This window comes from Populus trichocarpa, chromosome 2 (assembly GCF_000002775.5).
Source record: "Populus trichocarpa isolate Nisqually-1 chromosome 2, P.trichocarpa_v4.1, whole genome shotgun sequence".
Lineage (NCBI taxonomy): Eukaryota > Viridiplantae > Streptophyta > Magnoliopsida > Malpighiales > Salicaceae > Populus > Populus trichocarpa.
Window position 1 is genome coordinate 5492451 of NC_037286.2, and position 13391 is coordinate 5505841.

Here is a 13391-nt window from a genome sequence, read left to right on the forward strand (position 1 = left end):
TCCACAAATCTATATAATTTTTAATTTACATGGTTCCATACACAATAAACTATGTTTTTGAGTTACCAAACAGGTTTCATTTGTATTTAGCTTTAAACGCATACTCAACCTCCAAAACAAACAGCATCGCAGTAGTTTAATGTTTGATGGGTAATTTTTATTTCTTGAATATTTTTTTTTTTTTTTTTTTTGAAGTTTTCACCATTGGCTTCCTTAGTCCTCAAACTGTGCCTACAGATCAGTACAGTTAATTTAATTGTACGATCACTTGTTGTAGCAGAGCAGGTCCATGTGTAAAAGTCAAAGGTTGGTGGCTGTAAGAACGGGGAGGAGTCAACATGATGAATGAACAGTCGCAGTCGGCAGAGATTTCCATTATAAGTAAAATGAACGTGAAAGCATGATATAAAAGACACCAAAACTAAAGTAGCAATTAAGGTCATATATATATATATAAAGGGGAATATTGCACATGAATGTCGGGTATCATGCCACTTGCCATGAACTCTAACTCAAATTTACTGGCAAAGCAAAGAATTAGAGGCATCTCATTAATTTCTTGACTTCCATTTGGCATACGCAATCTTATTGGTCATATTTTTGTTTGTCCAATGGCTAGACTACCCTTTCCTTGACCTGTTTCCATTTAGTTTTAACATTCATTATATTTTCAAGTCAAAACAAATCGTATTTTAGACAGATTATGATCATCATAATCTGAACTCTATTCTTTAATGTGTTGACTAAAACAAAGTAAATGACAGGGAGTTCATTTGAGATTTGGACCGTGAAACAACAGTAGCCATGCTTTCCTGTTAGAAATTGGCTAGGGTCCCAATCTTCATGGATGTCTACACGGTACTGTGACGTCTATGGGGGGAGTACGTGTCTGGTACAGCTTTTGTCTTTGGCTTCTCCCACCCTTCGCAACTAAACTAAAGAAATTTGGTATTGAAGGCAATAACAGTTGAATATAGCAAAAGAGGGTATGCATCACCTGTAAGAAACTAAGACAGATCAAGAGAATGCTTCTGTTTTGGATTACCAGTAGCCTTACGTAGCTAATAAAGCGTTGACCTTTTGTTAAGCAAAATTATCGCCGTCCAACACCTCACCCCAACGGCTGCTTAATTATTAAAAAAGTAAAAAGAAACCAGAAAAGGACTGATTAAAGTGATTAAGAGAGTTGACAATCTAGATGGCGGGAAATGTTACTATAAATTACCCCCCCTGCACCCTTCTCTTTTGCAACCAAAGCAAAAGCAAGACTAATTAGCCAACTAAGCAAAACATTACACTCTAAAAACTCTTCTCTCTCCCCCTGTCTCCCTCTCTTTCTCTGACCTTGTGTTCTCCATTGCTTCCATGGCAATTCCAGTGATTGATTTCTCTAAGGTAAATGGCACCGGTGAAGAGAGGGCCAAGACAATGGCTCAGATTGCCAATGGATGCGAGGAGTGGGGATTCTTCCAGGTACTCGTTTTAATTAGTTTCTTGCAATATTTCTATGCTGTATGATCATAGCACACAAAATCATGCCTTATAAAAGAATGGTGGATTATATTGAATTTCCTTCAACATTCAAACCTTGAAAAGAATTTCTTGGTGAGGCATTACGTGCCAAGAGCTTATAGTGGCACGCTATACATAACGTGTGTTAGCGTATATTAAATGAAAGCATCTAGCTGCAAATAATGGATCCGATCTATAATGAGCTTTTTAGGTAGCATTTTATTGTGCATAAAAGAATTTCTGTAAATCAACGTGCGTTGTACATGACTTGTTACAGCTGATGAACCATGGAATTCCAGAGGAGCTCCTAGAGAAAGTGAAGAAGGTTTGCTCTGAATATTTTAAACTGGAAAGAGAGGAAATTTTCAAGAACTCAACGGTAGCAAACACTTTGAATGCTTTAGCTGAGAAGAATAGCGGTGAGAAATTGGAGAATGTGGACTGGGAAGATGTCATCACTCTCCTTGATGATAACGAGTGGCCATCAAAAACCTCTGGATTCAAGTAAGTACAAGCACTTCTAATTTCTAAGTATTATAACTTAATAAAGAAACGGGCATAAGGGCTCACCGCAAAGACAATATAACTCAAATTTCATCATTCCTGAAAAATATCAATGGGATAAACTATTCAAAGAAAAAGATGCAGTGTATATCTAACTTTCTGGCTTTAATGACAGGGAAACCATGACTGAATATCGTGCTGAGCTCAAGAAATTGGCTGAGAAGGTCATGGAAGTGATGGATGAGAACTTGAGCTTGCCAAAAGGATACATCAAGAAAGCATTCAATGATGGAGAAGGACACAGTGCCTTCTTTGGTACCAAGGTTAGCCACTACCCACCATGTCCTCATCCTGAGCTAGTCAATGGCCTCCGAGCCCACACCGATGCTGGGGGTGTCATCTTACTCTTCCAAGATGATGTGGTAGGCGGCCTTCAAATCCTCAAAGATGGGCAATGGATTGATGTCCAGCCAATGAAGAACACTATTGTCATCAATACTGGCGATCAGATTGAGGTCCTTAGCAATGGTCGATACAAGAGTACCTGGCACCGTGTTTTGGCCACCCCAGACGGGAACAGAAGATCGATTGCTTCGTTCTATAATCCATCACTTAAGGCCACCATTGCCCCTGCACCAGGATTGGTGGAAAAAGATGACGAAGAGATCAATCAAACTTACCCCAAGTTTTTGTTCGGTGATTACATGTCTGTTTATGCTAAGCAGAAGTTCCTTCCTAAAGAGCCAAGGTTCGAAGCTGTAAGGGCCTTGTAAAAAAGTGCAGCTTCATATTAAGAAGATGAAACCTTCTCTTTATCTTAATTTTCCCTTTGTAGTTTATGTTCTAGTGACCAGTTTCCCTCACGGCCGAGTGCTTCTTTCTCTTAACTATACATATGAAGAGAAAAGAAAGCCGGGTCTATCCATGTGTTTGCTTTAGATTGTTGCTGTCTTTTCCTTGTTATGTAATGATGAGGCTTTTACACACTGCACTTGCAGATGTTTGCTTTTTTTGTACGAACAAATAGTATCATATAAACTGTACTTCTCGGTAATATATGAGAGCTATATTCCTAAGAAACAACCTTTTCACCAGACGTGTATCTGCGTCATACTTTCACGTTATTTCATGACAAAATTGGTTGATAAGGAACCAAGCAAGATGGTTGAGGGAAGTGGGGTGGTGGAGAGTCCAGCAACTCTCTCTCTGTACATAAAACAATACATACATGGAAGATTGGAGACTGCAGAAACAAAGTATTGGCTTGTTTAAATGGTTATTGATTAAAAAAAGTGTGTCCTGTGTTGTAAACAAGAACGTAAGTGGGTTTTTGCACCCTTCATAAATAAAATGGAATACTTGCTACAAGATGGGTTTTTCCTTGCCCTGGTCTCCTTGAACGCAGGCTACTTGTAATTATCTCATCTGTAAATTCTCCTGTGACGCTTCTTCTGAAAGACTAGAACGACGTGCATCTCAACGGAAGAAGGGCAATGTTGTATGCTTTGTTTGGTGGGTAAATTACATCAGTGGTCCCTCAAGTTTTGAGATTTTGATCATGTTATCCTTTTGTATGTGCACACATGGCTGGATTTGATGAGCATTGAGTTTTATGAAGGGACCGCACATGACCACAAATTGAAAAAATGTGAAGGTTGCCATGCCCAAAATTTAAGTATATGGGTTAAAATGGCCACCTTCTCAAGTATCATAAGGGGGCATAGACGTAACTAAACCTGAGTTTGATACGATGATCAAGATCATTGATGATGCTTTAAAGATTTCTAATTTTCTTTCATCACACAAATGGAGAGGATGCGACATCCAGATTCGAGTAGCTAGTTATTACACAAACTTTCGATACTAAGCCAGTATAATATCCACTCTGCCTTAGCGGCTTGCGCTTTTAAAGTTTGTTAATACATTGTGCTTCTTACTCTCTCCTAGACATTCCAACGCAGTAATAAACAAACATATCAATATATGTAATAAAATTTATTAACAGAGTATGAGCAACCAAGCATAGAGAATGTAAGTCCAGCAAAGATTGAATGATTATATTTCTACTACCAATAATCGTTGATGGTATATACTTACAATTGTCAATAACATGTTAAAAAAATAGAAGGAAAAAATGGCAAACCCTATCCTCATGTGGGAGTCAATGTTGGTTATGACTCATGAATAGTAATTGCCCACTTTACGTTAGATTTTCTTTGTTAATTCTAATTTACAATCTGTACAGAAATTTACACAAACCTCGATCTTGGGTAGAAAATGAAGCAGGTTTCTCTTCACTCTTCATTTTGAGCTTCAAAGGGCCTTCTGATCTAGCCTCTCGTTCCAGTTTAGGCAGCGGACCAAGCTGTGAAACCAATCGCCTGTTTGATCAGATTTGTTGACTGTTGGAAGTGGGTGCTGGCTCATAGATATCCGGACTGAATCCCCTCTTGAGAGCTGCTGCCTCCTCTTCCCATCAAAAGAAACCCATGCATTACTTCGAGCATCCTCTGGAATCTGTTTGGTCAGCAATTATGAATCCTCTAGCTGAAGAATATAACAGAAAGAAATATAATTGCAAAATATGAGCCTTTAATTTACCTTTAATTCAAGTCTCGCAGAATCTGGAAGTATGACTGGCCTAAATGAGAGAGAATGCGGGCAGATAGGGGTAAACAGCATGCAAGGAACATTTGGATGCACCTGATCCAGTATACACATCATTACACAGATGATGATGCCAATTGAAAGTGACCAGAAATTGCAATAACCACAGGGAATATATTTAGACCACGTTTGTATCAAAGGTTCTGAGGAAAGGGAGAGGAATAAGTCCTCCATCTTGTTTGCTAATTTTTTTTGCAAGGGAAAAATGGATTGATTGATCGAGGATTGAGATTTTCCATAACATTGTGTTATGGATTAAAAAAATGGGTGAAAGAAGAAGATGGATAAATATCGCAAAATCCAACTATCATACAGCAAGCTTCAGTCAGATTTCTCAAATATATTCTCTAGCAATTCTTAAGAATACCCTGACACATTCATACAACCCCCAAACATCATATCGAGGCTTGAAAACCTAAAATAATGTAAGAAATCTCATCTAAGAGTAGATAACTATCTGGATGCTAAACAATACGAAATGCAAGTGACACTCAAAAGGACAATTTACCATGGAACCTCCAGCAGATGTGGAATAAGCAGTACTTCCTGTAGGTGTAGCCACTATGACTCCATCACCTTGCACCTAGAAGAAAAGGTATTCATTAAAATAAGTGCAGATATATCATTGAAGATATTAAAAAATTTTGTATGCCATGTATATGTTTAAACGTTCAGAATGTGAAATGTTCATTGCTGTAGAAAAAAAAAATACAACTTAATATGTTCTAGGGGCCAAGATAGGTAGGTTTTGCCCCTTGAGCAATAATTGAGGGCAGAATACAAGAAAGTGAGTTTGTGTCATTAAGGCGTGATATTGCCCAATTCACCTTGGTTATAAGTCGGTCATGCTCATAGCATTCAATCTTGGAAAGATATGGATTAGAACCCCGATCAACAACCACCTCATTTAAGACATCAAAAACTTTCCCGGGCACTGCTTTACCATTGCGAAAGATTTCGCACCGAAGGCGCATTCTAAGAGTTATATAAACACCGTCCAAGGTGTTATTCCCATGGATAACTTGTCTCAAGTCCTGCCTGTAGTCTTCAAACTATATTAAAAAGAAAGAACAAAAAGGCAGCAGTCAAGTAAATGGTTGCTTATGAGAGCATCAAAACACCATTAACAATACACGAGTCATATCAAACTTACATAATGGGAAGTCAGAAATCCAAGAGATCCAAGATTAAAGGACACAACAGGTGGAAACGCCCCTCGAAATAAATTCGATGCGTGTAATATAACCCCATCTCCTCCCAAGCAAGCCACGAAATCAACCATCTCATGAAGATCACTGCATCAAGAAATGCATTTACAACCAGAGAGGCATTTAGAGCATTAAAATATACATCAATGTCATTGCTTGTTTTGATCTCAATTCCCAACTTTCAGTACCTGGTATCTTGACTATAAAAGGTCTGAACAAATCCAAACCCTGGAATTCTAGCAAATATGTCATGAACGTCCGGTTCAACAAGAACATTCATTTTCTCTTGGTGGTACAAGAAGGAGGCAACCTGCACATTGGACAGGAAAGCCAGTTAGAATTACTACACTTGAATAAAATGATTTCAGTGGTACTCAGAAGTCATAACCACAAAAGTTATGAAAATATTTTCTGGAGTTAATCCCTGCATCAATTTTCCATTCTCATTTCTCAGCACCCATTTGGCCCTGTAGGACCCGTAAACTGTTTCCCCTATGGGTATCCCTCTGCATTCATGTTCAACCAACCAGGGATAGGACAGGATGGATACTGATTTCCTTCAACATTTCCCAAGCATTGAGTTATGAACTCAATGGACAATGTTTGTCTTAAAGAAGATGTAACACAAAGCAATCAAAGGTGATGGAGAGAACAGATTAATCGAAGCGACAGGGCTTCATTTGTGTTCTTATGTTCTCATAATTTTGGCAAATGTAATCTTTAAGGCTTCGTTTGAAAGAAATTTGACTCTAGAATACCCAGGAGCAGGGGCAAGCACTCAAAAAAAAAAATTATCCAAACCAATTCTGATAATAAATTTTTAAAAATTTTGGAGAATCAGTAATTCGGACCTGAAATTTATTTGGGGTTATTCAGATAAAACAAAGAAAACTTCAGGTTACCCAAATTATATGTTCTGTTTATTTATATGGTTATTTATTTTTAAAATTTTAAAATTAATGGGTTGTAATTTTCCTTGAACATTATTTTCGTAGTCAAAACTTTTATTGAACCTAATTTCATCTAGTTAATTGAAAATTTTTAAGGAATTTTGGGTAAAAACAAATTAATTGGGTGGTGAATAAAACATTTGGATAATTTGGGAGACCTGAATTACCTGAATTGTTTGATGGGGTAAAAACATTCAGGTAAAAGGAAAAAAAATTCTGGTGATTACCCAAAATGGAAATTACATGAATGCTCACCACTACTGACCGGGAGACACTTGACTTTGGATGGATGAGACTGTAACTGCTTCTGTTGATTTTCTCCATTCCACAGTGGAAATTTTCCAAATTTAGAATGAGAATTAAGAAAAACCAATGTGAAATTTACTGGATGAAAGTTCAAGTAAAATCTTGATTTATTTTTTATTACTATTCAAATCCTTTGATCCCAAGAAATTTTATATGCATACAAGATTAAACAATGACTTTCTACCAGCTATAAGTAACCTTCACCTCTCTGGAACAAATGCCAGTGAGATTAGACTTTGAACAGAGAAAATAGGAGTCATATATATATATATCCAATACTCAGAGTCAAAGGTTGAACCATCAGATTCAACACAAAATAAAACTTGGAACAATATCTACACAATCATGGTTTCATAACTCACTAGAGGGAATTTGGCATAAATTAAGGATATTTTTGAACTGTACCTCTTTTGCTTCTTCCAAGAGTTCTTGCCCCAGCTTCTTCAACAATAGTACTGTCTTTGGCATGGATTTCCACATAAGCATCTGTTGCTGGGTGCTAGGATGAGTGAAGGCCAGGGAAGATTCTGTAACCTGCTCTCTGGTGCAGGAGAATCCATCTGTCCGCACAAGAAACATCTCTGCTTTCCTTCTTGACTGCACCCTTACAACACCAGTTGCAGAAGCACACATGTTTCCTTCAATTGTGCACAAGTCATCATCACTGGAGGATAAGTAAGCAACACCATTGTTTTCACCACCATCCTTGATTGATGCGCATGCTAGATGCTCAGTTAAATTCTCAACCACAGTGGTAGAGACATTGTTTCCAGTCATGAAACGCCTCTCCCCTCCACTAAATACACCCATGCCTGAACCAACAGAAGCATCACTGCTGCCATTCAGATGCTTGTCACTGTCAGCAGGTGAGCTCTGAGGCTTTGAAGATGCCATTTTACCACTGACCAATCCATTGGATCTTTTTGCCTCCACGAACCTTGACTCAGGATCAGTACCATCAACTTTCTGGAATGTCCCAACACTTGCCGTTCTAGAAACATGCAACTTTTCAAACCCTTTCAACTGATAATTAGAGTATGCTGGAGGTTTGAATTTTTTACTTCTGAAAAATTTGGACATCTCTGCTTTGGAAAAGAAATTGCAAGGAGGAACCTGAGCCTTCAGAGGGTCAGCTTCCATGGATATGTTTGCAACAGATCCTACCTTGTTTTCTACCGTTTCTAATGGAATAGAATCTTGAACAGAGGCATGGACATTGTATGTCTCATTAATGCTCTGACCATTTTCATCCTTTGGAGAGACAGCTCCATTAGATAATCCATTTGAACTGTGACGTTTATTCAAAGTCTCCGACAGAGATCCATTTTCCTGTCTGGGGTGGGACCCCCCTCCAATGAGGGAAGGTCCCTGCCTTCCTCCCTTTTCATTTTTATCTTGTAGTCCCTTGTCTCTCGGAGTGGTGATCAGAGATGCACTGCGAGTCATATACTGCCTCCATCTGGAGACCATAGCGGAAGTTCTCCGTACTCCTTCCTTGCTGTGGAGATATATGGGCTTTTTGCTGCTATCTGAAACCAAAGATGCAAACTTTTCAACCTGCTCCATTGAAGGAGCTGTCCCATCTTCAACAGCAATTTTAATCAGTTCTACTTTCCCAGCCGCAATAGCATCATCTACCGCGGCTTTGTAGAAGTTATCCTTAATAATTTCTGCTCTAAGATCTACAATGGTCTTGAATCCTCTCTCCAGCAACCAATTTAAACCTTCCTCCGTTACCTGCCCACCCATCCAAAATGCAAACTCGGAATTTTTGGAGATTATGTCTTCTCTAGAAGTGGAGAAATAAACAGCATTCCAATTTGCAAACAGCATATGACAAGGATAATCATCACGACGGTGGAACCCAGAATCATAGCATACATTCTTCAGCCTCTGCAGTTTCCTCCATACATCCAGGCTTCGATCATCGTCAGGTGTCAAAAAGTTTTCAAGAGCAACATGCAAACTCTCACAACACCTTTTCATCTCACTCCTGAAAATGGCTAGCGGTGGGAGTTTACCCTCCATCGCACTTACTTCTGCAACCCGAAAGGAATTCATGATGGAAGATCTTCCAGAAAGAACATCTTCTCTTCCTTTGTTCAAAAGCGATAGGATGCAGCCAAGCACGGGTACTATTTTATCTTCCAATAATGGCTTTTCCTCTGACGGAAAATCATAAGAAATTTTACACTCCCCAGTCAATGGATTGCATAATGTATCCATCAATGCAGCATGAAGCCGTTCAGCTGCTCTAAATATTCTACAATAAGCCTCGACTTCTGCAATGTCCCCAGGAACTGGACCAATCCAAGGCAACTGTGATAGATCATGAGACTGGCTGATGTTCTAATTAAAATAAATCTTTGTCAGTCTATACTATAGTTGCCTTCCCTAAATCATTAAATCACCATCTTTCTATCAACCATACAGATTAAACAAAAATTAATCAAAATACAAAGGTGGAAATAATCTAATATACCTGGAAAATGAGAAAAAATGTTCTTACTGATGCAGATAAATTGATAAAAAGGGAAATACCAGCACCTTTTAGGATGTGAAAGTAAAAATGCAAGAGGGTGACCACAGGCAGTAAGAAAAGATGATTATGACAGTAGAAATAGCTGGAGAGGGGAGCTCAATATTAGTTCCCACTTCTGTTACCCAAACCCATGATCAAGTTTTCAAATTTGGTTTTTCAAATCTGGTAGACTTCCGACAAGAGAAGTTGCCCTGGTATAGTATCATGGGGGTGTGACGAGTTAACCAAAGGATCTACTTCTAACTCATTGTACACTTTTGCTATTTCAAGTCTATAACTATATTTAAAGCCTGGAATGTCTGTCTGAAAGAAGTAAAAACAGATAATCACGTAAGAAGCTCCTCTTTTAATTGTTTCCGAGCAAAATTCTGGCTTTCTCTCACACTTTTGAAGACAAATAGCTTAACAACATTATTGTTTCAATCATGATTATACTTAGCAGTATAATTAAGAGTTACAGAATCAAGGTAATTGCAATTCTGAATTCAACAAGCTTGAATAAGAAAACTCAGTTCCAACTAGTCAGCAGTTTTCCTTTTGAGAAACTACGTAAACAGACCGCAAAGTGTCAATCAAATTATGAAACTGGATCAAACTAGATAAAAATCTATTAGCTGATCCGAGAGTTTCTTCGATATATGCACCATCAAATCTTTGCATGGAAAAGTTTCCAGGTCCCCTGGTATCAAACAATTATTTTAATTTTGCTCTCAGGAAAATAAGAACAACGAAACTCGTTTCTCTCTGGGGCATATAATCGAATAAAATAGACCAAATACACGAAGAGATCGAGAAGAATTCATAAAGTGAGAAAGAGAGTGACCTTAGAGTCCAAACCCAAGTTCACAGAGAAAGACTTGGATAACTCCGCGCTGACGACAAACTTAAGCTTCCTCTTTAACCTCTCCTTTCTTTGCAACTCAAACCCAAAACCCACCAGTTTGGTGTCTCTGTTATTGAGCTTGAAGGAGCACGAGCATGACGATAATATTCCGGTGACCGGAGATAACCTATTCATGATGACAGGCACATGGAAGAGACATAGCACCATGTGCGTGAATCTTTGGTTGTTTTTATTTTTTCTATGGGTCTGTCATCTGCGTATAAAGTGTGATATTTGATTGTTGAACATTATTTCTTTGAGGATAATAATAATCGAGAATTGAGAAAATGATGGCGTCGGTGTTGTGGATATAAAATGGCCGCTCAGAATTTTGACAATTATTAAGATTTTGGAGTGATATTATTGGTCGGGTTTTGGAGTTTGTGGTGATGGAATTTTTGCCTTCTTTATTTTCTCTTTTAGAGTTCTTGTCTTGTTACGTACGGATGCTAGTTTTTGTTTTTAAAAATCTTAGGAATTAAGCTCAGCTAGGAAAAAAAAAGTAATATTAATAATTCATAGATAAAATTAGTCTTGATTGGTATCTAAATTATAAAGAAAATATCTTAACCATTAAAAATATCTTAAGATGGGATTGAATAGGAGGAATATTTATGTCGGTTATAAAAGAATATCTTTGTTTTTATATTTTAAAAATATTTTTAAATAAATTAAAAGTTATTTTGTTTTTTATGCTTTTACGTAGTTGTTTTAATATATTGATATTAAAAAAATTAAAATAAAAAAAATATTATTACAATGTAGTTTTAAGTAAAAATATTTTAAAGAATAATCCTTACTGTGACTATATCTATCTAGTTAGTTTCATGTAAAGATTCATGGAAAAGACAAATTTGACCCTACCCCATCTATCAACTATCCCAATCTTAGATTGTGATTCACTCCATTTATCTCTCTCTTTATAGGATGAATTTTCCTTAAAAGGATAATGCTCTATTTGATGCCCAGTGTATGTATGATTCAACTCCATTCATCTATTAAGATTTTTATTTTCAGATTGGACACGTCATTTAAGGAAAGGAAATTATTGCACAAAAATACTCTATCCTGCCGACTTTACCCTTGTGAACTCAAAGGGAGATCGGATACTCGTGTGGAATTTCTAGGCCTGTAACATCAAAAATCATATGTGTAGACATTTTTAGGTTGACCTTTCCTTTTTAATTTAATTTTTTACTAACTCAAATTTCTAATTAAATTATACGAAACTAGCCTAAATAAATTGATTAATTTTATAGGTTTAAATATAATCTTAATAACCGGTAAAAACACAATTTATTAAAAAAAAACTTTAAAATGATAATATTTTTAAAAAAGTATTGAGACAGTGACATATTAGATAGATCTCAATCTCCTACCTACCCTTGTTATAGATTTTATTGAGTTCAATAATTTTTTTATATATTATTTTTATTTAATTATATAATAAAAAATAATATATAATGTATCCCATATTTTTTTAAAAAAAAAATGAGTTTTTTTAGTAAATTTTACTTGTCTTAGCCGATCCTTCAGTAAAAACCAACTGTCCTTTTTTGTTTCAAGAGGGGCCTCAAGCCCAAACATAACTGCATATCTCGCAAGTCCACCGGAGCGCGTAAGAGGGCTTTAGGAAATCACTCTAGGCCAGCTTCTTCGACATGGAACGAAATGCCTTTAATGGGCTTAGTGTAAAACGAAGCCTTTCTACTGCGAGTCCAGAGATAAAAACTTAAATAAAAAACAATAAGCCCACATTTTTCAATGCTAAATATCTGGTAAAAAATGATAATGGCAGATCATATTTGACTGCTCTTGATATATTCTAGAAAGTATTTATTTGAGATATTAATAATTTTATAGAAAATAAATAAAAATAAATTGTGTAGTATATTTTTTTAATTAATTTAATATTAAAGAACAGAATCAAGATAAAAAAATTAACAAATAATTAAAAAATCAAAAACAAAAAAAGTATATCTGGTCAGTAAGTAAACTCGTCAAACCTGTAAACCGGTTAACACGTAAAAATTCTGAACCGGGTTATGGACTCCAATGAGATTTTAATTTGTTTTTTTCCCAAACTATTTTTTGTTAACTATATAATAACAAAAATAAATAATCACAAAATCAAACACCAATCTAATATCGAGATGTTGAAAAAAATAAAAAATGCTAAACTCGCCAGACCTGCAAAGAAGGTCAACCAACCAAACCCGTGAACATGTCAATGGACTTTATAAAAGTTTAATAACATGGTTTTTCTCTTAAACTAATTTTTTTAATATATGAGAAAAAAATAGTCAATAAAAAAAATCAAGCTCAATTAAAAAAAAAACACTTCATCAAACCCGTAAAACAGGAAAGCCAGGGAAGGTTCTAGGATCCAATTTTAGCAGGGGAAAAATAATATAAGTATATAACTAAATTAATTAAGATTCAAAAAGTTCAAAAATTATAAGCTTTCAATATAAAGTTCAAAAATTTACTTACCTAATAAAAAGATGGTCCATAAAATTCTGTTTTTTTTATAATTCATAATCATTCAACCAATCATCCCTGATTCGATTGCGTGACCAACTTTTAATCAATTTCATTATTGAAAATATTATCCCTACTGATGCAATGACCACTAGTAAAATTAAAGCTAATTTTACAAGTAAAAAGATTAAAGGATATACCACAACAATCTTTATCTCCACCAATTTTTTTCTCATTGATGCAATGGCTACCGGTAAAATTAATGCTAATTTTACATGGAAAAAACTAAAGGATATACAACAACTTTATTTTATCAATTTCTCATAGTCTTTTTTCTA

At 36.1% G+C, this 13391-nt stretch overlaps 2 protein-coding genes across 4 annotated transcripts; one reads left to right on the forward strand and one right to left on the reverse strand.

Annotated features, from left to right (window-relative positions):
• Nucleotides 1-1222: 1222 nt before the first annotated feature.
• Nucleotides 1223-3099, forward strand: LOC7467861 (1-aminocyclopropane-1-carboxylate oxidase 5). Its single transcript, XM_002300926.3, has 3 exons — nt 1223-1473; nt 1790-2016; nt 2192-3099. The coding sequence occupies exons 1-3, from the start codon at nt 1366-1368 to the stop codon at nt 2787-2789; spliced, it is 933 nt and encodes a 310-aa protein (XP_002300962.1). The 5' UTR covers nt 1223-1365; the 3' UTR covers nt 2790-3099.
• Nucleotides 3100-4048: 949 nt separating this feature from the next.
• On the reverse strand, nt 4049-10917 carry LOC7466442 (NAD kinase 2, chloroplastic). 3 transcript variants are annotated; one of them, XM_024594672.2, is made up of 8 exons: nt 10513-10917; nt 7553-9466; nt 6080-6201; nt 5837-5978; nt 5511-5735; nt 5192-5266; nt 4618-4719; nt 4049-4533 (listed from the first exon to the last, which is right to left on the reverse strand). In XM_024594672.2, the coding sequence occupies exons 1-8, from the start codon at nt 10738-10740 to the stop codon at nt 4330-4332; spliced, it is 3012 nt and encodes a 1003-aa protein (XP_024450440.2). In that variant the 5' UTR covers nt 10741-10917; the 3' UTR covers nt 4049-4329. The 3 variants fall into 3 exon arrangements, with proteins under 3 accessions (XP_024450440.2, XP_024450439.2, XP_024450441.2); XM_024594671.2 differs by having other exon boundaries at nt 7553-9496; nt 10513-10915; XM_024594673.2 differs by having other exon boundaries at nt 7553-9488; nt 10513-10656.
• Nucleotides 10918-13391: the final 2474 nt, after the last annotated feature.

Excerpts from the sequence above, each read along its gene's own strand:
- LOC7467861 (XM_002300926.3), top strand. The coding sequence starts at position 1,366 with ATGGCAATTCCAGTGATTGATTTCTCTAAGGTAAATGGCACCGGTGAA. Across the intron at positions 1,474-1,789 it reads AGGAGTGGGGATTCTTCCAG|CTGATGAACCATGGAATTCC; the intron begins GTACTCGTTTTA and ends GACTTGTTACAG. Across the intron at positions 2,017-2,191 it reads TCAAAAACCTCTGGATTCAA|GGAAACCATGACTGAATATC; the intron begins GTAAGTACAAGC and ends CTTTAATGACAG.
- LOC7466442 (XM_024594671.2), bottom strand. The coding sequence starts at position 10,740 with ATGGTGCTATGTCTCTTCCATGTGCCTGTCATCATGAATAGGTTATCT. Across the intron at positions 9,497-10,512 it reads ACTTGGGTTTGGACTCTAAG|AACATCAGCCAGTCTCATGA; the intron begins GTCACTCTCTTT and ends TATTTTAATTAG. Across the intron at positions 4,534-4,617 it reads CTGCGAGACTTGAATTAAAG|ATTCCAGAGGATGCTCGAAG; the intron begins GTAAATTAAAGG and ends CTGACCAAACAG.